This window comes from Oncorhynchus masou, chromosome 22 (genome assembly GCF_036934945.1).
Source record: "Oncorhynchus masou masou isolate Uvic2021 chromosome 22, UVic_Omas_1.1, whole genome shotgun sequence".
NCBI classification, from domain to species: Eukaryota; Metazoa; Chordata; class Actinopteri; order Salmoniformes; family Salmonidae; genus Oncorhynchus; species Oncorhynchus masou.
In genome coordinates this window covers 7,153,047-7,175,971 of record NC_088233.1, presented here as the reverse complement: position 1 = coordinate 7,175,971, position 22,925 = coordinate 7,153,047, and the positions used below count along the sequence as shown (strand labels likewise).

At 44.4% G+C, this 22,925-nt stretch overlaps 1 protein-coding gene across 1 annotated transcript in view; it reads left to right on the top strand.

Moving 5' to 3' along the window:
- The first annotated feature begins 723 nt into the window (after positions 1-723).
- Positions 724-22,925, top strand: part of LOC135509786 (trichohyalin-like) — a 34,634-nt gene continuing 12,432 nt past the window's right edge. Inside the window, 26 exon segments of the mRNA XM_064930686.1 lie at positions 724-805; positions 1,279-1,322; positions 1,325-1,497; positions 1,603-1,661; positions 1,849-2,019; positions 3,207-3,339; positions 5,037-5,134; positions 5,424-5,556; positions 5,923-6,042; positions 6,842-6,967; positions 7,168-7,272; positions 7,506-7,694; positions 8,013-8,248; positions 10,575-10,839; positions 11,053-11,117; positions 11,224-11,419; positions 12,300-12,416; positions 12,455-12,649; positions 12,700-12,786; positions 12,873-12,946; positions 13,224-13,308; positions 14,297-14,393; positions 14,484-14,574; positions 15,842-15,884; positions 15,978-16,079; positions 18,059-18,166. Coding sequence (XP_064786758.1) covers positions 1,304-1,322; positions 1,325-1,497; positions 1,603-1,661; positions 1,849-2,019; positions 3,207-3,339; positions 5,037-5,134; positions 5,424-5,556; positions 5,923-6,042; positions 6,842-6,967; positions 7,168-7,272; positions 7,506-7,694; positions 8,013-8,248; positions 10,575-10,839; positions 11,053-11,117; positions 11,224-11,419; positions 12,300-12,416; positions 12,455-12,649; positions 12,700-12,786; positions 12,873-12,946; positions 13,224-13,308; positions 14,297-14,393; positions 14,484-14,574; positions 15,842-15,884; positions 15,978-16,079; positions 18,059-18,166 — 3,087 coding nt within the window. The 5' untranslated portion in view covers positions 724-805; positions 1,279-1,303.

Here is a 22,925-nt window from a genome sequence, read left to right as displayed (position 1 = left end):
TTGGTCTCCTCCATTCAACGAATGTGACATCCAGACACTTGTCGAATCTATGTCAATGAGCATTGAAGCTGTTCTGCCGACTGTTGTGGCCCCATTAAGAGACTTTATGCTGGTGTTTCCTTTATTTTGGCAGATACCTGTATGTTATGATCTCAGTGGCCTGCAGTATTTCTCAATGTCCTGTTGAGACAGAGCAAATAACAGTGTGTTATAATACAGCTCTTACAGTCATCATTGATCTCACACCCGTCATGTCCCATACCAACACACAAACACAACTTCCCTTATTAAATCGTGTGCATACCATCGTCTTTATTCACATCTATACAATAGGCCTACTTATTCCAATGACGTTAAAGATTGAGACAAATGCTATATAACAGAATACATCAATCATACTGTAATGTTTTGACAATGATTACTTTACCATAAACATGAAACACAAATATTTATTTCACAATGCTCGGTTGCAATGTGTGGGTGAATCAATTAGTAAATGTACTGTAATTTTTTTTTTAAATGTCAAGCATCAGTCTTGATAGGCTCCACAGAGTGGAACTCCTGTCATCTCATGTCAACAAACAGTAGACAGGCTGCCCTGAAGCAGTGATGTCACAGGGAGACAATGTAGCCAGCCCAGGATTGACTTCAGCTCACCCACGAGACAACTCTGTATGTAGGTAACCATGACTACCGCCTGCCAATGGCTGCACTCTCAACAGCTCCCTGGCTCCCACAATCAGGGGCGGCTGAAAGACAGCAGTAGGGACAGAGCTATTGAACAAGAGAGGGCTTGAACAGCAAGGTAAGAGGCAGCTTTTCATATGGTATACTTACTCACTAAAGATTCTGTTGTTTGGTTATGGGCAGTATATTTAAAAAATATGAGTTACTTCTTTGGGTGCTTAACAGTAGGCCACATGTGAACGGTATATAGATGGAAAACATTTACTCAGTGTACAGAAGGTTAATTCACACAGAAAACATTTGATATACATCCACATTTTGTTTTCCTTGTAAAGATTTTTTATTTTTTTTTCAAATTCTATTTGACTACAACACAAACACAAGGCATTTGGAGTCCAGTCACAACGGTGTTATAATTAACCGCACTGCATTGTTAAAGATTGGGTGTGAACTCAGAGCAGAACAAACAAACACTGGAAAAGTCAAACGCATTTTTATCCCCCATGAATTGTGGTAATAATAGCAGACTACGAACTGCCACTAACATGAGACTCGATCAATCCTTGTCCCCTTTTCCAACCCTCTGACCAGGGCCTGTAGATACAGTGTGTGCCGGATGGACTTGGACCAGCTATGGGGGGTGAGAACCACGGCCTCTCCCACGTGGAAGGCAGCAACGACTGGGGTGATGAGTTAGGAGGACTGGGTGTTATACCCTTCAGTCATTCCCTCATCCCTCTCAGAGACTTCGTCCACTCCGTCCTCACCGATCTGGACATGTGGGACAGCAGGTCTCACTTTAAATCTCAGGTAAGGAACGATTTGTGATTTATGTAGGTGACTTATGATTTGTGTTATGAATGAATCATTTAGATCACGGTGAGGCGATTTTTGAGTGATATTTTGTTCTGTTAGTCCTTAGCGTGGAGTATGGCATGTAGGACTGGAGGGTTCCTCTCCAAAATGAGCACCGGGTGAGAGCTGAAGCTTTTTTTTGTAACCTTAAAGACACAATGTTAGTCTTTTTTTTATGTACTTCTATCCAAGGCTGCACCTTGACTATAGGTTGGTTTGAGCACTGCCTTTCCCCTTTAAAAAGGTAGGTTTACTCAAGCCGCTTGTATGGTTTACAATGGATGACATCTGTTTCATGTGTCCTAGCACCTCCGCTAATGGCAGAGACAGTGGCTTCAGCAGACAGAGTGACCCAGGGCTGGGCAAAAGAAGATGGCAGTCGATGTCCCGCCTGGCCCCCGAGGGCGCACCCCGGTCCCTCTCCCCTGTCTCCCCAGGGGTTGAGCTGAGAGCAGCCCTGGAAGAGAGTGGCTTTAGGTATGAGCCTTTATAATGCCTTATAACAAGGTACTTACAGAGACATAATATATTATAACCCTTTATAATGCCTTATAGCAAGGTACTTAGAGAGACAATATATTATAACCCTTTATAATGCCTTATAACAAGGTACTTACAGAGACATAATATATTATAACCCTTTATAATGCCTTATAACAAGGTACTTAGAGAGACAATATATTATAACCCTTTATAATGCCTTATAGCAAGGTACTTAGAGAGACAATATATTATAACCCTTTATAATGCCTTATAGCAAGGTACTTAGAGAGATATAATATATTATAACCCTTTAAAATGCCTTATAGCAAGGTACTTACAGAGACATAATATATTATAACCCTTTATAATGCCTTATAGCAAGGTACTTAGAGAGACAATATATTATAACCCTTTATAATGCCTTATAGCAAGGTACTTAGAGAGATATAATATATTATAACCCTTTAAAATGCCTTATAGCAAGGTACATACAGAGACATAATATATTATAACCCTTTATAATGCCTTATAACAAGGTACTTACAGAGACATAATATATTATAACCCTTATAATGCCTTATAGCAAGGTACTTAGAGAGACATAATATATTATAACCCTCTATAATGCCTTATAACAAGGTACTTACAGAGACATAATATATTATAACCCTTTATAATGCCTTATAACAAGGTACTTAGAGACATAATATATTATAACCCTTTATAATGCCTTATAACAAGGTACTTAGAGAGACAATATATTATAACCCTTTATAATGCCTTATAACAAGGTACTTAGAGAGACAATATATTATAACCCTTTATAATGCCTTATAACAAGGTACTTAGAGAGACAATATATTATAACCTTTTATAATGCCTTATAACAAGGTACTTAGAGAGACAATATATTATAACACTTTATAATGCCTTATAACAAGGTACTTAGAGAGACAATATATTATAACCCTTTATAATGCCTTATTAGATAGACATAACCTGCTGTATTATAAGCCTTATAACAAGGCATTATAAATATCATGGATAAATATAAGGTATTTATGTTATCTTATTATAAGGTACTACTTAGGGTGACATAGAATGTTACAAAGCCTTATGATAAGGTATTATAAAGTCTCGTATACACTTATAAACCTGTGAATAAAGCATTGTATCTGCAGGCGAGCAGAGCTGGTGCAGAGGCTGCGGGAGGCCCATGGACGTCTGGACAGCCAGACAGACCTGCTGAAGAACAGAGACACACAGCCGCAGCACAGCAGTAGTACTGCACAGCTGCTGGAGATTAAACACAAGGTAAGTGAGAAAGATCTCAGGACTTTAAAAAAAAGATATATAATCTCTGTGTACACTCTGAACTTAGAAACTATCTGGCTTTAATGATTCAGAAAGTCTACTATCTCTGTGTACACTCTGAACTGGTCTTTAATGGTCATAATGTACTCTTAACTTCTACCCAGGACAGCCAGAGTCCCCTCTCAAGGTTTCTTCCTTCTTGGAAGTGTTTCAACACCATTGTACCTGCACTTGTTTTTTGGGGTCTTTGGGGTTCAGGTCAGGCTTTGTCTGGTCTTTGGGGTTCAGGCCAGGCCTTGTCTGGTCTTTGGGGTTCAGGCCAGGCCTTGTCTGGTCTTTGGGGTTCAGGCTAGGCCTTGTCTGGTCTTTGGGGTTCAGGCCAGGCCTTGTCTGGTCTTTGGGGTTCAGGCCAGGCCTTGTCTGGTCTTTGGGGTTCAGGCTAGGCCTTGTCTGGTCTTTGGGGTTCAGGCCAGGCCTTGTCTGGTCTTTGGGGTTCAGGCCAGGCCTTGTCTGGTCTTTGGGGTTCAGGCCAGGCTTTGTCTGGTCTTTGGGGTGTAAACCAGGTTTTGCCTGGTCTTTGGGGTTCAGGCCAGGTTTTGTCTGGTCTTTGGGGTCTAGGTCAGGTTTTGTCTGGTCTTTGGGGTTCAGGTCAGGTTTTGTCTGGTCTTTGGGGTCTAGGTCAGGTTTTGTCTGGTCTTTGGGGTCTAGGCCAGGTTTTGTCTGGTCTTTGGGGTCTAGGTCAGGTTTTGTCTGGTCTTTGGGGTTCAGGCCAGGCCTTGTCTGGTCTTTAGGGTTCAGGCCAGGCCTTGTCTGGTCTTTGGGGTCTAGGTCAGGTTTTGTCTGGTCTTTGGGGTCTAGGCCAGACTTTGTCTGGTCTTTGGGGTTCAGGTCAGGTTTTGTCTGGTCTTTGGGGTGTAAACCAGGTTTTGTCTGGTCTTTGGGGTCTAGGTCAGGTTTTGTCTGGTCTTTGGGGTCTAGGCCAGGTTTTGTCTGGTCTTTGGGGTCTAGGTCAGGTTTTGTCTGGTCTTTGGGGTTCAGGCCAGGCCTTGTCTGGTCTTTGGGGTTCAGGCCAGGCCTTGTCTGGTCTTTGGGGTCTAGGTCAGGTTTTGTCTGGTCTTTGGGGTCTAGGCCAGACTTTGTCTGGTCTTTGGGGTTCAGGTCAGGTTTTGTCTGGTCTTTGGGGTCTAGGCCAGACTTTGTCTGGTCTTTGGGGTTCAGGTCAGGTTTTGTCTGGTCTTTGGGGTTCAGGCCAGGTTTTGTCTGGTCTTTGGGGTTCAGGTCAGGTTTTGTCTGGTCTTTGGGGTTCAGGTCAGGTTTTGTCTGGTCTTTGGGGTTCAGGTCAGGTTTTGTCTGGTCTTTGGGGACTAGGCCAGACTTTGTCTGGTCTTTGGGGTTCAGGTCAGGTTTTGTCTGGTCTTTGGGGTCTAGGCCAGACTTTGTCTGGTCTTTGGGGTTCAGGTCAGGTTTTGTCTGGTCTTTGGGGTTCAGGCCAGGTTTTGTCTGGTCTTTGGGGTTCAGGTCAGGTTTTGTCTGGTCTTTGGGGTCTAGGTCAGGTTTTGTCTGGTCTTTGGGGTCTAGGCCAGACTTTGTCTGGTCTTTGGGGTCTAGGCCAGGTTTTGTCTGGTCTTTGGGGTTCAGGTCAGGTTTTGTCTGGTCTTTGGGGTTCAGGCTCACCCCTCAACCTGTTTGTCCCACAGCAGCTGGCAGAAGCAGTGAGTGGTCTTGAGCAGGAGAAGGAGGCAGCTGAGTTGAGCCGGTTTGAAGAAAGTCGTCGTCGCGGAGAACTGCAAGACAAGTGAGTACAATGACTAAGCCGCTAAGAATGGCATTCATGGCGTTGAATGAGTTCATGCCATTCCCAAATCCCAGTGTGGATGAACAGGACAGCTATTCACCACGCAGGGGCCATTTCCATTTCCATTCAGTCATTTCAGAAAAATAGATATAATTTAACTTCCTGAATGGACTGAATTTAAATTAAATTGACCCCCAACCCTGGTATTCACCTCAGTTTTCAAACCTGATTTAAAGAACTCCCGAAAGAGGCGTCAGTAAATTCCATGTATATGTTATTACATCTGAAGGGTTCTTCGACTGGAGATGGACATGTTGAAGATGAGATCGAACCTGACTGTTATCAAACCGGCGGCCCCAAGAACTAACAACAACCCCCTCAGCAGGACCTCACCTGTTACACAACAAGACTTGTTCAGAGAGGTACACTGTTTAAACCTCATTCGACAAAACTCTTTGGTCCCAGATCTGTTTGTGCAACTCCTCTGATTGTTGTCATAACGACCATAAGAGTTGATACAGCACAAACAGATCTGGGACCAGGTGACTTGAGGATAATCTTGTTTAGAGTAAAACCCCACTTTAAGCAGCACTAAATCCATATGGAGGATTTTACAGTGTGTCTGTGTCTGTGTGTTTGTGTGTCCGTGTGTCCGTGTGTCTGTGTGTCCTTGTGTCCGTGTGTCCTTGTGTCTGTGTGTTCGTGTGTCTGTGTGTCTGTGTGTCTGTGTGTCCTTGTGTCTGTGTGTCCTTGTGTCTGTGTGTCCGTGTGTCCGTGTGTCCATGCAGGAAAAGCACAAAGCAGAGAGAGAGCTGTCCAGACTAAGAGAGGCCCTCAGAGAGGCCGAAGAGAGAGCAGAGGCCCTGGAGACAGAGAGAGACCTTCAGCAACTACACAGCTCTAAAGAGGTTAGTCCAACAACTAGCCTCATCTAATGTTGTTTCTGTCCCAAATGACACCCTGTTCCCTGTCGTGTCCACAACCTTTGACCAAGGATTAAAGTCCCTAGTCTGTCTGTCTGTGTAGTTTTGCCAACTCCTGTGTTCATTGTTAACATTTTATTTATTTTAAATGTAACCTTTCTTTAACTAGGCAAGTCAGTTATGAACAAATTCTCATTTACAATGACGACCTACCGGGGAACAGTGGGATAACTGCCTTGTTCAGGGGGTAGAACAACATATTTTTACCTTGTCAGCTTGGTCGATTCGATCCAGCAACCTTTACGGTTACTGTCCCCAATGCTCTAATGAACAGGCAGCTTTTAAATCATTGATGTACAACAGGAGAAAAAGGGGTCAGAGAATACTTCCTTGTGGTACTCCACAGTTTATACAGACTCTTCCATTCCTATTCATTTTAGTATCTTTCCCACTCTGTCTCTCCAGCCCTGTTCTCTCCCTACCTCCCACTGTCTCCCCAGCCCTGTTCTCTCCCTACCTCCCACTCTGTCTCCAGCCCTGTTCTCTCCCTACCTCCCACTCTGTGTCTCCATTCCCTGTTCTCTCCCTACCTCCCACTGTCTCCAGCCCTGTTCTCTCCCTACCTCCCACTCTGTGTCTCCAACCCTGTTCTCTCCCTACCTCCCACTCTGTCTCCAGCCCTGTTCTCTCCCTACCTCCCACTCTGTCTCCAAGGCTACAAAATACACGCTGAAGCACTTATCACCGACCTTTCTCTCCCTACCTCCCGCTCTGTTTCGTCCAGGCTCAGAGGACTGTGTTGAACCAGACAGAGGAAGTGAACCAGAGACTGGGTCGGGCCTTGCAGACCCACAGCGAGCTGCAGGACCAGCTGAGTGAGGCACGCAGTAAGCTGGGTCAGGCCACTCTGGTGAGTGGCAGGGTTGGGATCAATTCCATTTCATTTCAGGAAACCTTTGTTTGATCACTCAAAGGGACATACAGCATGAACTCTAGTCCTGGACTGGAAAAAACATAGTAAAGGACTGAGTTTAATCAGTGTTTGGGAAACCAACCCAAAGCCCTCTTTCACTTCACCGACTGGTCCTAACCACCCTCTCTGTCGAGCAGGAGAGGGACCTTCTGACCTCCAAGGTGTTGCGGCTGGAGGACAGTGTGGAGGACCTGAAGATCAAGCTGACCGGGGCCATGTCTGACAAGGACCGCTTACTGCAGGTCTCCATCCATCCTCTGTCTACTAGCTAAACACTGTGGCCCCAATCCTAACTTCACATCCATGCATGATGAGTTATCGTGCAAATATTCCATTAACATCCAAAGCATGATCGTGATCATCGAGATAAGGGCATGCATCTCGAGTATAACGATGCAAAGATCCAAAAGTATTTGTGCATAGATGCTTTGTCTTGATGAACACCTGCGTATGTTCTGTCCTGTATGCTGTACAGGAGAAGGCAGACCTGCACCAGCATGCTCAGGATCTGGAGCTGCAGTTGGAGAGGGCCCAGAGAGGCAGGGAAGGCTACACAGACCAGGTGTGTGAGCTCAGCAACCAGCTGGCTGAGGCCAAGGCTCACACCAACAGGCAGGGGCAGGAGACTGTGCAGATGAAACAGGAACTTCTGACTGTGACAGAGGTGTGAAGTTTGAAATAACTTGGTTTGGTTATGGACTGTGACATAGCAGGTTTCAAAAATTCTGGGAATTTTTTTAAAAAGGGGAAACTTTCTATTAAAACATTTCTGAAACATTCCATATATATTTACCAGAACAATGCACCCTAAAAGGGGAAACTTTATATTAAAAACCCTATTTCTAGTCCTAGTGCTGTACCTGTTGGTTCCACTTGTTGAGCTGAATTCTTTTGTACTCTGTGACTGAATTTTCTTCCTTGCTTAAGTGTTCCATATACCGTCTGAATGTTTAACCACATCTATCTCTGTGATATTGGACAGATGAATGAAAAGATGACATCGGAGCTGGAGATGGTCAGACAGAGGCTGGAGTCCTCATTGGCTCAGCTGCATGAGCTGGGAGCGGAGAGAGTCATCCACACCAATCAGATCGCAGCTCTGGAGACGGAGCGCTCGCAGCTGATTGGAGAGAAGCAGGAGTTGACGAGTTCTATTGGACGGGAGGGAAGACAGGAGGAGGAAGTGACAGAGTTGAGGGAGAGTTGTTGTCAGCTCAGGTGAGAGGAATAACAGACTGCAGATGTACATTTGGAGATCACCACTTGGTATCATAACCTTAAGCTCAAATCAACCCCTAACTGTGACCCCGACCCCGAGGCCAAGATCCTAGATGACAATTTCACCAGAGAGCGAGATAGAGATACTACCCGTTGTTGCGGTGACTGTATCATGACCGCAGTAAAATTCCACGGGACCGTTGAGTCGCAGTAATCTCCTCTTGTTCACTTTGTACATGCGTTGGTAGTACCCAACTCGCTAATGACCATCAGGTCACTAATGGCCTGGTACTCAGGGCTCTATTGTTCCTCCATCAGGTCACTAATGGCCTGGTACTCAGGTCTCTATTGTCCCTCCATCAGGTCCTAATGGCCTGGTACTCAGGGCTCTATTGTCCCTCCATCAGGTCCTAATGGCCTGGTACTCAGGTCTCTATTGTTCCTCCATCAGGTCCTAATGGCCTGGTACTCAGGGCTCTATTGTTCCTCCATCAGGTCACTAATGGCCTGGTACTCAGGGCTCTATTGTCCCTCCATCAGGTCATAATGGCCTGGTACTCAGGGCTCTATTGTCCCTCCATCAGGTCACTAATGGCCTGGTACTCTGGGCTCTATTGTCCCTCCATCAGGTCACTAATGGCCTGGTACTCAGGTCTCTATTGTCCCTCCATCAGGTCCTAATGGCCTGGTACTCAGGTCTCTATTGTCCCTCCATCAGGTCACTAATGGCCTGGTACTCAGGGCTCTATTGTCCCTCCATCAGGTCCTAATGGCCTGGTACTCAGGGCTCTATTGTCCCTCCATCAGGTCCTAATGGCCTGGTACTCAGGGCTCTATTGTCCCTCCATCAGGTCCTAATGGCCTGGTACTCAGGGCTCTATTGTCCCTCCATCAGGTCCTAATGGCCTGGTACTCAGGGCTCTATTGTTCCTCCATCAGGTCACTAATGGCCTGGTACTCAGGGCTCTATTGTTCCTCCATCAGGTCCTAATGACCTGGTACTCAGGGTCCTAATCTATTGTTCCCTCCATCAGGTCCTAATGACCTGGTACTCAGGGCTCTATTGTTCCTCCATCAGGTCCTAATGACCTGGTACTCAGGGCTCTATTGTCCCTCCATCAGGTCCTAATGACCTGGTACTCAGGGCTCTATTGTTCCTCCATCAGGTCACTAATGGTCTGGTACTCAGGGCTCTATTGTTCCTCCATCAGGTCCTAATGGTCTGGTACTCAGGGCTCTATTGTTCCTCCATCAGGTCACTAATGGCCTGGTACTCAGGGCTCTATTGTTCCTCCATCAGGTCCTAATGACCTGGTACTCAGGGCTCTATTGTTCCTCCATCAGGTCCTAATGACCTGGTACTCAGGGCTCTATTGTTCCTCCATCAGGTCCTAATGACCTGGTACTTAGGGCTCTATTGTTCCTCCATCAGGTCCTAATGACCTGGTACTCAGGGCATTCTATTTGATATATTCCTCTTGACAGGTGATATGACAGGTCACTGATATTCCCTGTGATATTCCTCTTGACAGGTGAATATCACCTGTCAAGAGGAATATCACCTATCAAGAGGAAGATGATCACTTGATGAGAGCCTCTCGGGCCTGTTTCAGATGATCACTTGATGAGAGAAAACAGTCAATTATATTCTTCTTACTATAAAAATCCTATGATTTAAAATAATGGCATGGGACTTGTAAGTATATCTTATCAGCTAAATGAACAGACCTATGGTATGGAGCATAGCCAGATAACACACAGTATCTAGTCTGATAAATGAACAGGCCTACAGCCCTATGGTATGGAGCATAGCCAGATAACACACAGTATCTAGACTGATAAATGAACAGGCCTACAGCCCTATGGTATGGAGCATAGCCAGATAACATACAGTAGACCAACTCATATTCTGTTCTTCTGTCATACATTTTCTTCAGATCACAATGTTTCTTTAGACCTGAATAAAATAAATCATGGATTTATTGTGATGGTGTAATATTAAATTGATTTATTAGACTTAAAAAATAAATATAATATAATAATAATAATATAATAATGTAGAGTGTCCAAAGGCTTATATGTGTAGAGGCCTGTAGTTGTTAAATGTGTTTATGTTAATTAACGGTCCACACAGCTGACACGATTTCTCGACTGCCACAGGCCTATTTACACCTATCCAATCCTCTCAGATCTACACAAGTGCATTGTGGGTAGAGGCTATGGGGTTGATTTGTGTTTCGTAATGTCTTTAACACAACAACTGTGGACATGCATTAATGATAGGATTTTCATCGTTAACGTCAGTAACATCACATCACATCACCAGTGAATCCCAGGATGCCTTGGAGTCCGAGAACCAGAGGCTGCACGAATGCTGCCTGACCTTGGAGGCGGAGCTCCTGGAAAAGGAGGAGGGGCTGTGTCAGAAGGGGGAGGAGCTGCAGCGGTTGGAGGCTGAGTCGGCTCAGAACATGGAGGAGCTGAGGGGTGTGGCCTCACACTGGAGCGAGAAGTGGCAGGATGTGGCTATGGCGTTACAATCCACCCAGGCAGAACTAGAGGAACTCAGAGAGAAGAACCCTGGAGATACAGTAAGATGAGATTGCCTCTAACGTACCGTGGCTGCAGAATAAATAAAAACAGTCAATTAAATCAAATCGGTCAATCAATGGATCAAGCAATCACCTTGTTTTACGTACCCTAGCTGTAGACACAAATAACATCTATTTCAATGTGATCGCTTATTGATCCTAAGTGTTCTGTATTGTTGAGATCCGTGTAGTTGTGTGATTTGTGGCTTTCAGCTTCAAGAGGTGGTCTGGCTGAAGGTGGAGGTTGAGAGACTTCAGACACAGGGACAGAGAGACAAGTGAGCGTGGACTATCCCAACCGACATTTCCATTCGACCGATTTATGAATCCCAGACATTTCAAAAGTCTATAATTAACCATGACATGAATGTGTTCTTCGTTCAGGGAAGAGATTCAGACTCTTCATCAGCACTGGGCCAATAAAGAGGCAGAGCTGAGCAGAGTCATTAAAGATGGCGGTTCTCTGCTGAAGGTAGAGCTGAACGCTTGTAAACAACAGTTGGAGCTGGAGAGGAGCCGGACTCAGGCTCTACACAACAGACTGAAAGTTAAAGACAACCCTCATATATTGGGTAAAATGTTTAATTGATTAATGTATTTGTTCAGCAATTCATTTATTCATAAATAACATCAAAGGGAATAGAGCAGCGACAGGAAACCGTGGTCCTGGAGGGCCGTAGGTACGTCATGTTTTGGATTTAACCGACCTGGGAGAGCAGGTGTGAAAAAAATGTAGACAATCAGCGATAATGATCAATTAACTAAGTTCCTCAGTGTGCTGCCTAGTTGTCTCAAAATCCTGCAGTACCAACGGCACTCCAGGAACAGGGTTACCAAACCCTGGGATAGAGGGAGGACCTCTGTCTGTGGTGCCAGTGGTGCACTACAAAACACAAGGAGTTGACACTGTTGTCCTCTGCAGGTAGGGGGATGGTAGAAACGTTTGATAAAGGGACAGAGTGAGTATGATCCCATTCTTCTTTTAAATATCATAATGATGCAATTTCTACGAACGTAGAACCAGGACTACTTGCACAAGCATAGTAAGGGTTCAATTATGAAGAATCTAAATATCGTCTGTCTCTAGATTCTGAATGCACTTAAATGCATCTTGATTTACCCACAGAGACGCAGAGAGACACAGAGAGACACAGACACAGAGACACATTACATGGAGACACAGAGAGACACAGAGAGACACATTACATGGAGACACAGAGTGACACACGTATACAGAGACACATTACACAGAGACAAAGAGAGACACAGAGAGACACATTACACGGAGACAAAGAGAGACACAGAGAGACACAGGCACAGAGACACATTACACGGAGACAAAGAGAGGCACAGAGAGACACATTACACGGAGACAAAGAGAGACACAGGCACAGAGACACATTACACGGAGACAAAGAGAGACGATATTTCATTTCGTCTTTCCTAGTATACCACCACAGACCCGGGATGAACAGGTCTCGCTGGAGGAGCTGGGCCAGGTGAGAGCAGAGCTACAGGAGGAGGTAGATGGGGCCCAGGTGAGGGCAGAGCTACTGGAGGAGGTGGATGGTGCCCAGGTGAGGGCAGAGCTACTGGAGGAGGTTGATGGGGCCAGGTGAGGGCAGAGCTACAGGAGGAGGTGGATGGGGCCCAGGTGAGGGCAGAGCTACTGGAGGAGGTGGATGGGGGCCAGGTGAGGGCAGAGCTACTGGAGGAGGTGGATGGGGGCCAGGTGAGGACAGAGCTACTGGAGGAGGTGGATGGGGGCCAGGTGAGGGCAGAGCTACTGGAGGAGGTGGATGGGGGCCAGGTGAGGGCAGAGCTACTGGAGGAGGTGGATGGGGCCCAGGTGAGGGGCAGCGCTACATAAAGGAGTGGGACATGTTGAGGGACAGAGACACTAAACTGGAGGAGCAGCAACATGAGCTACAGTCAGCCAGGGGACAGGTGGGGTAGACAGTTAATCAATCAATTAAACAATCAGTCAATTTGTTCATGTGTTTCCCTCTTCGGCACATCCTGACTGTCATGAGGTGTCACAGCTAAATAGTGATCTTCAGAGGCTGGAGCTGGAAGTGGCAGAGAGAGAACAGCACCTGAGGGAGAAGTATGTTGAGCCTTATCTGTAACATGTACATTTCGAAAATTAACAGCTAAATTATATCAATTCAATTCAATTCAAGGGCTTTATTGGCATGGGAAACATGTGTTAACATTGCCAAAGCAAGTGAGGTAGATAATATATAAAGTGAATATATAAAGTGAAAAACAATAAAAAATTAACAGTAAACATTACACATACAGAAGTTTCCTCTCTCACAGCTAATCCAAAGATGACCCATGACAAGAGAATGCATTCTGACGTGTCATTGTCCCGTTTGCAGGGATCATGCTCTGAGGAGTCTGGAGAGACTGAGAGATGCCGAGAGGACAGAGGCGCAAATCAAGGTTTCAACACTGGAGTTGAAGGTATTGAAGGGCTCTGATCACTTTTCAAGGGAATCACTGTATATCCTTGACGTTTTGTCCATTATGAAAGATCTCTCTCTCTCTTTCTGTCTCTCTGTCTCTCTCTCTCAATTCAATTTCAATTCAATTCAATTCAATTCAAGGGGCTTTATTGGCATGGGAAACATGTGTTAACATTGCCAAAGCAAGTAAGGTAAACAATAAAAATTAACAGTAGACATCACACAGTAGACATCACTACTCTCTCTCTGGGGTCTCTCTCAATCTCTCTCTCTCTGTTCTCTCTCTCTCTCTCTCTCTCTCTCTCTCTCTCTCTCATCCCTAAATAGTGATCCTCTCTCTCTCTCTCTCTCTGTCTGTCTCTCTTCTCTCTCTCTCTCTCCTCCTATTCCCCTCTCTCTCTCTCTCTCTCTCTCTCTCTCCTCCTATTCCCCTCTCTCTCTCTCTCTATCTCTCTCCTCCTATTCCCTCTCTCTCTCTCTCCTCCTATTCCCTCTCTCTCTCTCTCTCTCTCTCTCTCTCTCACCTCCCATTCAAATCTCTCTCTCTCTCTCTCTCCTCCTATTCCTCTCTCTCTCTCTCTCTCCTCCTATTCCCTCTCTCTCTCTCTCTCTCTCCTCCTATTCCCTCTCTCTCTCTCTCTCTCTCCTCCTATTCCCTCTCTCTCTCCTCTCCATTCCCTCTCTCTCTAGACTCCTCCTACACTCTCTCTCTTCCCTCTCTCTCTCCCTCTCTCTCTCTCTCTCTCCTCCTATTCCCCCTCTCTCTCTCTCCTATTCCCTCTCTCTCTCTCTCTCTCTCTCTCTCTCTCTCTCTCTCTCTCCTCCTATTCCTCTCTCTCTCTCTCTCTCTCTCTCTCTCTCTCTCTCTCTCTCCTCCTATTCCCTCTCTCTCTCTCTCTCTCTCTCTCTCTCTCTCTCTCTCTCTCTCTCTCTCTTGCTTTTTCTATCACTCTTTCTCCTCCCCCCGCACTCTCTCATTGCCACAGTTGATTAACCTGAAGGAGCAGGCCGGTGGAGAAGGTCTATGTCATGGAGGCCAAGAACAAGCTCAGCACACTGACTCACTGAGGTCTCAGTTAGAGGGTAAGGTATTTCTATGGAAAGAGCAGGAGAAGCCAGTGGAATCATTGCACTACAGCGTTGAACTTCTTACACACTTTGTCTTGCTCACAGAGAGCAGGAGGAGAGCCAATCAGCTGCAACAGGAGAGAGACCAGGCAGTTCAGAGGCTACAGACTCTACGCGATACCGGTTCCTACACCAGGTAGACGATACATATAGACAGTGTTCCATCAGGTAGACGATACATATAGACAGTGTTCCATCAGGTAGACGATACATATAGACAGTGTTCCATCAGGTAGACTATACACAGACAGTGTTCCATCAGGTAGACTATACATATAGACAGTGTTCCATCAGGTAGACGATACATATAGACAGTGTTCCATCAGGTAGACGATACATATAGACAGTGTTCCATCAGGTAGACGATACATATAGACAGTGTTCCATCAGGTAGACGATACATATAGACAGTGTTCCATCAGGTAGACTATACACAGACAGTGTTCCATCAGGTAGACGATACACAGACAGTGTTCCATCAGGTAGACTATACACAGACAGTGTTCCATCAGGTAGACTACACACAGACAGTGTTCCATCAGGTAGACGATACATATAGACAGTGTTCCATCAGGTAGACTATACACAGACAGTGTTCCATCAGGTAGACTATACACAGACAGTGTTCCATCAGGTAGACTACACACAGACAGTGTTCCATCAGGTAGACGATACATATAGACAGTGTTCCATCAGGTAGACTATACACAGACAGTTTTCCATCAGGTAGACGATACATATAGACAGTGTTCCACCAGGTAGACGATACATATAGACAGTGTTCCATCAGGTAGACTATACACAGACAGTGTTCCATCAGGTAGACGATACATATAGACAGTGTTCCATCAGGTAGACTATACACAGACAGTGTTCCATCAGGTAGACTATACACAGACAGTGTTCCATCAGGTAGACTATACACAGACAGTGTTCCATCAGGTAGACTATACACAGACAGTGTTCCATCAGGTAGACGATACATATAGACAGTGTTCCATCAGGTAGACTATACACAGACAGTGTTCCATCAGGTAGACTATACATATAGACAGTGTTCCATCAGATAGACTATACATATAGACAGTGTTCCATCAGGTAGACGATACATATAGACAGTGTTCCATCAGGTAGACTATACACAGACAGTGTTCCATCAGGTAGACTATACACAGACAGTGTTCCATCAGGTAGACTATACACAGACAGTGTTCCATCAGGTAGACTATACACAGACAGTGTTCCATCAGGTAGACTATACACAGACAGTGTTCCATCAGGTAGACTATACACAGACAGTGTTCCATCAGGTAGACGATACATATAGACAGTGTTCCATCAGGTAGACTATACACAGACAGCGTTCCACACTCTAGTACGAGAAACCTTTAGCTTGGTCCCAGATTGTTTTTTGCGGCATACCAAATGCCAAATATCTGTGACCAGGCAAGGGTTAAACACTACCATGTCTCATTAAAGCTACTGAGGAAAGAGTCAGTTTATCCAGACAATATGAGTCATGCCTTTCCTTATCTACAGGCTACGGAACAGAAAGCAGCTGCTGGTAGCAGGAAAGAGAGAACGGTTTGTGTGGATAACATAGTGAACCAGGATAAACAGAGAAGACTGGTAACAGAACAGGTACAGTAGACTGTTAGAACAGGTACAGTAGACTGTTACAGTAGACTGTTAGAACAGGTACAGAACAGTAGACTGTTAGAACAGAACAGGTACAGTAGACTGTTAGAACAGGTACAGTAGACTGTTAGAACAGGTACAGTAGGTTAGAACAGGTACAGTAGACTGTTAGAACAGGTACAGTAGACTGTTAGACTGTTAGAACAGGTACAGTAGACTGTTAGAACAGGTACAGTAGACTGTTAGAACAGGTACAGTAGACTGTTAGAACAGGTACAGTAGACTGTTAGAACAGGTTAGAACAGTAGACTGTTAGAACAGAACAGGTTACAGTAGACTGTTAGAACAGGTACAGTAGACTGTTAGAACAGACAGTAGACTGTTAGAACAGGTACAGTAGACTGTTTACAGTAGACTGTTAGAACAGACTGTTAGAACAGGTACAGTAGACTGTTAGAACAGGTACAGTAGACTGTTAGAACAGGTACAGTAGACTGTTAGAACAGGTACAGTAGACTGTTAGAACAGGTACAGTAGACTGTTAGAACAGGTACAGTAGACTGTTAGAACAGAACAGGTACAGTAGACTGTTAGAACAGGTAGACTGTTAGAACAGGTACAGGTTAGAACAGGTACAGTAGACTGTTAGAACAGGTACAGTAGACTGTTAGAACAGGTACAGTAGACTGTTAGAACAACAGTAGACAGGTACAGTAGACTGTTAGAACAGGTACAGTAGACTGTTAGAACAGGTACAGTAGACTGTTAGAACAGTAGACTGTTAGAACAGGTACAGGGTAGACTGTTAGAACAGGTACAGTAGACTGTTAGAACAGAACAGGTACAGTAGACTGTTAGAACAGAACAGGTACAGTAGACTGTTAGAACAGGTACAGTAGACTGTTAGAACAGGTACAGTAGACTGTTAGAACAGGTACAGTAGACTGTTAGAACAGAACAGGTACAGTAGACTGTTAGAACAGAACAGGTACAGTAGACTGTTAGAACAGGTACAGTAGACTGTTAGAACAGGTACAGTAGACTGTTAGAACAGAACAGGTACAGTAGACTGTTAGAACAGGTACAGTAGACTGTTAGAACAGGTACAGTAGACTGTTAGAACAGGTACAGTAGACTGTTAGAACAGAACAGTAGACTGTTAGAACAGAACAGGTACAGTAGACTGTTAGAACAGACTGTTAGAACAGAACAGTAGACTGTTAGAACAGGTACAGTAGACTGTTAGAACAGAACAGTAGACTGTTAGAACAGAACAGTAGACTGTTAGAACAGAACAGTAGACTGTTAGAACAGAACAGGTACAGTAGACTGTTAGAACAGGTACAGTAGACTGTTAGAACAGGTACAGTAGACTGTTAGGTACAGTAGACTGTTAGAACAGGTACAGTAGACTGTTAGAACAGGTACAGTAGACTGTTTACAGTAGACTGTTTGAACAGAACAGAACAGGTACAGTAGACTGTTAGAACAGGTACAGTAGACTGTTAGAACAGGTTAGAACAGTAGACTGTTAGAACAGTAGACTGTTAGAACAGAACAGGTAGACTGTTAGAACAGGTAGAACAGAACAGTAGACTGTTAGAACAGAACAGGTACAGTAGACTGTTAGAACAGGTACAGTAGACTGTTAGAACAGAACAGGTACAGTAGACTGTTAGAACAGGTACAGTAGACTGTTAGAACAGAACAGGTACAGTAGACTGTTACAGTAGACTGTTAGAACAGAACAGGTACAGTAGACTGTTAGAACAGAACAGGTACAGTAGACTGTTAGAACAGAACAGGTACAGTAGACTGTTAGAACAGAACAGGTACAGTAGACTGTTGTTACAGTAGACTGTTAGAACAGGTACAGTAGACTGTTAGAACAGGTACAGTAGACTGTTAGAACAGAACAGACTTATAGAAGCTCCTCTCTGTGGTGTATTATTTGATATTTACATCATTGTTTGGATGACCAGCTGAAGAGTCTATTTAAGGAGCGTGAGCAGTTGGGTCAGGTCTATGGAAGGTCAGCAGGAGGAGGAGGAGTTCTGCAAGGCTGGGCACCGAAGTCAAAGGTCATCAAGGTAAGCTCAGTTGTTTTTCTTGTACGTGAGAGTGAAGAGGAGTTGAGCCAATATGATAGCTGGGAAGGATCAGAACAGATACTGAAGTTCTGTTGAGGCCATTAACAATAGTGTATATGTAGTAGAATATTGTACTGTAGTAGGTGTACAGTCGAGGCCAAAAGTTTTGAGAATGACACAAATATTAATTTCCATAAAGTTTGCTGCTTCAGTGTCTTTAGAAATTTTTGTCAGATGTTACTATGGAATACTGAAGTATAATGACAAGCATTTCACAAGTGTCAAAGGCTTTTATTGACAATTACATGAAGTTGATGCAAACAGTCAATATTTGCAGTGTTGACCCTTATTTTTCAAGGCCTCTGCAATCCGCCCTGGCATTCTGTCAATTAACTTCTGGGCCACATCCTGACTGATGGCAGCCCATTCTTGCATAATCAATGCTTGGAGTTTGTCAGAATTTGTGGGTTTGTTTGTCCACCCACCTCTTGAGGATTGACCATAAGTTCTCAATGGGATTAAGGTCTGGGGAGTTTCCTGGCCATGCACCCAAAATATTAATGTTTTGTTCCCTGAGCTACTTAGTTATCGTTTTTGCATTATGGCAAGGTGCTCCATCATGCTGGAAAAGGCATTGTTCATCACCAAACTGTTCCTGGATGGTTGGGAGAAGTTGATCTTGGAGGATGTGTTGGTACCATTCTTTATTCATGGCTGTGTTCTTAGGACAAATTGTGAGTGAGCCCACTCCCTTGGCTGAGAAGCAACCCCACACATGAATGGGCTCAGGATGCTTTACTGTTGGCATGACATGGTAGCGCTCACCTTGTCTTCTCTGGACAAGCTTTACGGATGCCCAAACAATCAGATAGGGGATTCATCAGAGAAAATGACTTTACCCCAGTCCTCAGCTGTCCAATCCCTGCACCTTTTGTAGAATATCCGTCTGTCCATGATGTTTTTCCTGGACAGAAGTGGCTTCTTTGCTGCCCTTCTTGACACCAGGCCATCCTCAAAGTCTTTGCCTCACTGTGCGTAAAGATGCACTCACACCTGCCTGCTGACATTCCTGAACAAGTTCTGTACTGGTGGTGCCCCGATCCCGCAGCTGAATCAACTTTAGGAGACAGTCCTGCCGCTTCCTGGACTTTCTTGGGCGCCCTGAAGCATTCTTCACAACAATTGAACCGCTCTCCTTGAAGTTCTTGATGAGCCGATAAATGGTTGATTTAGGTGCAATCTTACTGGCAGCAATCTCCTTGCCTGTGAAGCCTGTTTTGTGCAAAGTAATGATGACGGCATGTGTTTCCTTGCAGGTAACCATGTTTGACAGAGGAAGAACAATGATTCCAAGCACCACCCTCCTTTTGAAGCTTCTAGTCTGTTATTCGAACTCAATCAGCATGACAGAGTGATCTCCAGCCTTATCCTCGTCAACACTCACACCTGTGTTAACGAGAGAATCACTGACATGATGTCAGCTGGTCCTTTTGTGGCAGGGCTGAAATGCAGTGGAAATGTTTTTGGGGGATTCAGTTCATTTGCATGACAAAGAGGAACTTTGCAATTATTTGCAATTCATCTGATCACTCTTCATAACATTCTGGAGTATATGCAAATTGCCATCATATAAGTCCTGTGTGGCTCAGTCGGTAGAGCATGGCGCTTGCAACGCCAAGCGTTGTGGGTTCGATTCCCGCTGGGGCCACCCATATGTAAAAGTAGTGGCCCCAGCCGACTTGTAAGTCGCTTTGGACAAAAGCGTCTGCTAAATGGGATATTATTTTATTTATATAAACTGAGGCAGCAGACTTAAACTGAGGCAGCAGTGAAAATTAATATTTGTGTCATTCTCAAAACTTTTGGCCACGACTGTACACTACCGGTCAAAAGTTTTAGAATACCTACCTATTTCTTTATTTTGACTATTTTCTACATTGTATAATAATAGTGAAGACATCAAAACTATGAAATAACACATATGGAATCATGTAGTAACCAAAAAAGTGTAAAACAAATCAAAATACATTTTATATTTGAGATTCTTCAAAGTAACCACCCTTTGCCTTGATGACAGCTTTGCACACACTTGGCATTCTCTCAACCAGCTTCACCTGGAATGGTTTTCCAACAGTCTTGCAGGAGATCCCACCTGGGGTGGCAGGTAGCCTAGTGGTTAGAGTGTTGGACTCGTCACCGAAAGGTTTCAAAATCAAATCCCCAAGCTGACAAGGTAAAAATCTGTCGTTCTGCCCCTGAACAAGGCAGTTAACCCACTGTTCCTATGCTGAAAACTTGTTGGCTGCTTCACTCTGCGGTCCGACTCATCCCAAACCATCTCAATTTGTTTGAGGTCAGGGGATTGTGGAGGGCAGGTCATCTGATGCAGCACTCCATCACTCTCCTTCTTGGTAAAATAGCCCTTACACAGCCTGGAGGTGTGTTGGGTCATTGTCTTTTTACCCCTTTTTTCTCCCCAATTTCGTGGTATCCAATTGGTAACAATTAGTTAGTCTTTTCTCATCGCTGCAACTCCCGTACGGACTCATGAGAGGCGAAGATTGAGAGCCACGCGTCCTCCGAAACACAACCCAACCAAGCCGCACTGCTTCTTGACACAACGCACATCCAACCCGGAAGCCAGCCGCACCAACATGTCGGAGGAAACACAGTACACCTGGTGACCTGGTCAGCGTGCAGGTCCGCCACAGGAGTCTTTACTGCGCGATGAGACAAGGATATCCCTGCCGGCCAAACCCTCCCTAACCCGGACGATGCTGGGCCAATTGTGCGTCGCCCCATGGACCTCCCGGTTGTGGCCGGCTGCGACAGAGCCTGGGCTCGAACCCAGAATCTCACTTCCTAGTGACTTTGACCACTGCACCACCCGGGAGGCTTATCGGGTCATTGTCCTGTTGAAAAACAAATGATAGTCCCACTAAGCCCAAACCAGATGGGATGGCATATCGTTGCAGAATGCTATGGTATTCATGCTGGTTAAGTGTGCCTTGAATTCTAAATTAATCACAGACTATGTCACCAGCAAAGCACCCCCATATCATAACACCTCCTCCTCCATGCTTCATGGTGGGAAATACACATGCGGAGATCATCCATTCACCCACACCGCATCTCACAAAGACACAGCGGTTGAAACCAAAAATCTCCAATTTGGACTCCAGACCAAAGAACAGATATCCACAGTCTAATATCCATTCCTCATGTTTATTGGCCCAAGCTACCAACAAACTTAGTTAATCCTGGTGTCCATTAAAATAACATAAAATTGATCAGAAATACAGTGTAGACATTATTAATGTTGTAAATGACTATTGTAGCTGGAAACAGCTGATTTTTAAAGGAATATCTACATAGGCATACAGAGGCGCTGTCACGATCGTTGTTGTAAGACTCGGACCAAAGTGCAGCGTTGGTCCAGGTTCCATCATCTTTTATTAGAAGTGAAACACATAGAAAACAATAAAGTGCAAAAATGAAATGTGAAGCTAATGTAGTGCTCCCAGACAACTATACATAGACAATATCCCACAACAAACAGGTGGGGAAATGGCTGCCTAAATATGATCCCCAATCAGAGACAACGATAGACAGCTACCTCTGATTGGGAACCATACAAAGCCAACCGCTTTAAACTAGTGGAGTATCTGGAGTATCAGCATTAGTGGGTTCGATTATAGGATCAAATAATTTTCTTCTGAAACTCGTCAGTCTATTCTTGTTCTGAGAAATTTCACAAGGTATTGGAGTGGCCATCACAAAGCCCTGACCTCAATCTTATAGAATATTTGTGAGCAGAACTGAAAAAGCGTGTGCGAGCAAGGAGGCCTACAAACCTGACTCAGTTACACCAGCTCTGTCAGGAGGAAGGGGACAAAATTCACCCAACTTATTGTGGGAAGCTTGTGGAAGGCTACCTGAAATGTTTGACCCAAGTTAAATCATTTAAAGGGTTTCTACCAAATACACTCAATTAGTATGTAAACTTCTGACCTACTGGGAATGTGATGAAAGAAATACAAGCTGAAATAAATAATTCTCTAGTATTATTCTGACATTTCACATTCTTCAAATAAAGTGCTGATCCTAACTGACCTAAGACAGGGTATTGTTACTTGGATAAAATGTCAGGAATTGTGAAAAAATGGAGTTTAAATGTATTTGGCTAATGTGTATGTAAACTTCCGACTTCAACTGTATGTAGTAGGTATATGTAGCAGGCATATGTAGTAGGTATATGTAGCAGGTATATCTAGTAGGTATATGTAGCAGGTATATCTAGCAGGTATATCTAGTAGGTATATCTAGTAGGTATATGTAGCAGGTATATCTAGTAGGTATATGTAGCAGGTATATCTAGCAGGTATATATAGTAGGTATATGTAGCAGGTATATCTAGTAGGTATATGTAGCAGGTATATCTAGTAGGTATATGTAGCAGGTATATCTAGCAGGTATATCTAGTAGGTGTATGTAGTAGGTATATGTAGCAGGTATATCTAGTAGGTATATCTAGCAGGTGTATGTAGTAGGTATATGTAGCAGGTATATCTAGTAGGTATATCTAGCAGGTGTATGTAGTAGGTATATGTAGCAGGTATATCTAGTAGGTATATGTAGCAGGTGTATCTAGCAGGTGTATGTAGTAGGTATATGTAGCAGGTATATCTAGTAGGTATATGTAGCAGGTATATCTAGTAGGTATATGTAGCAGGTATATGTAGCAGGTATATCTAGCAGG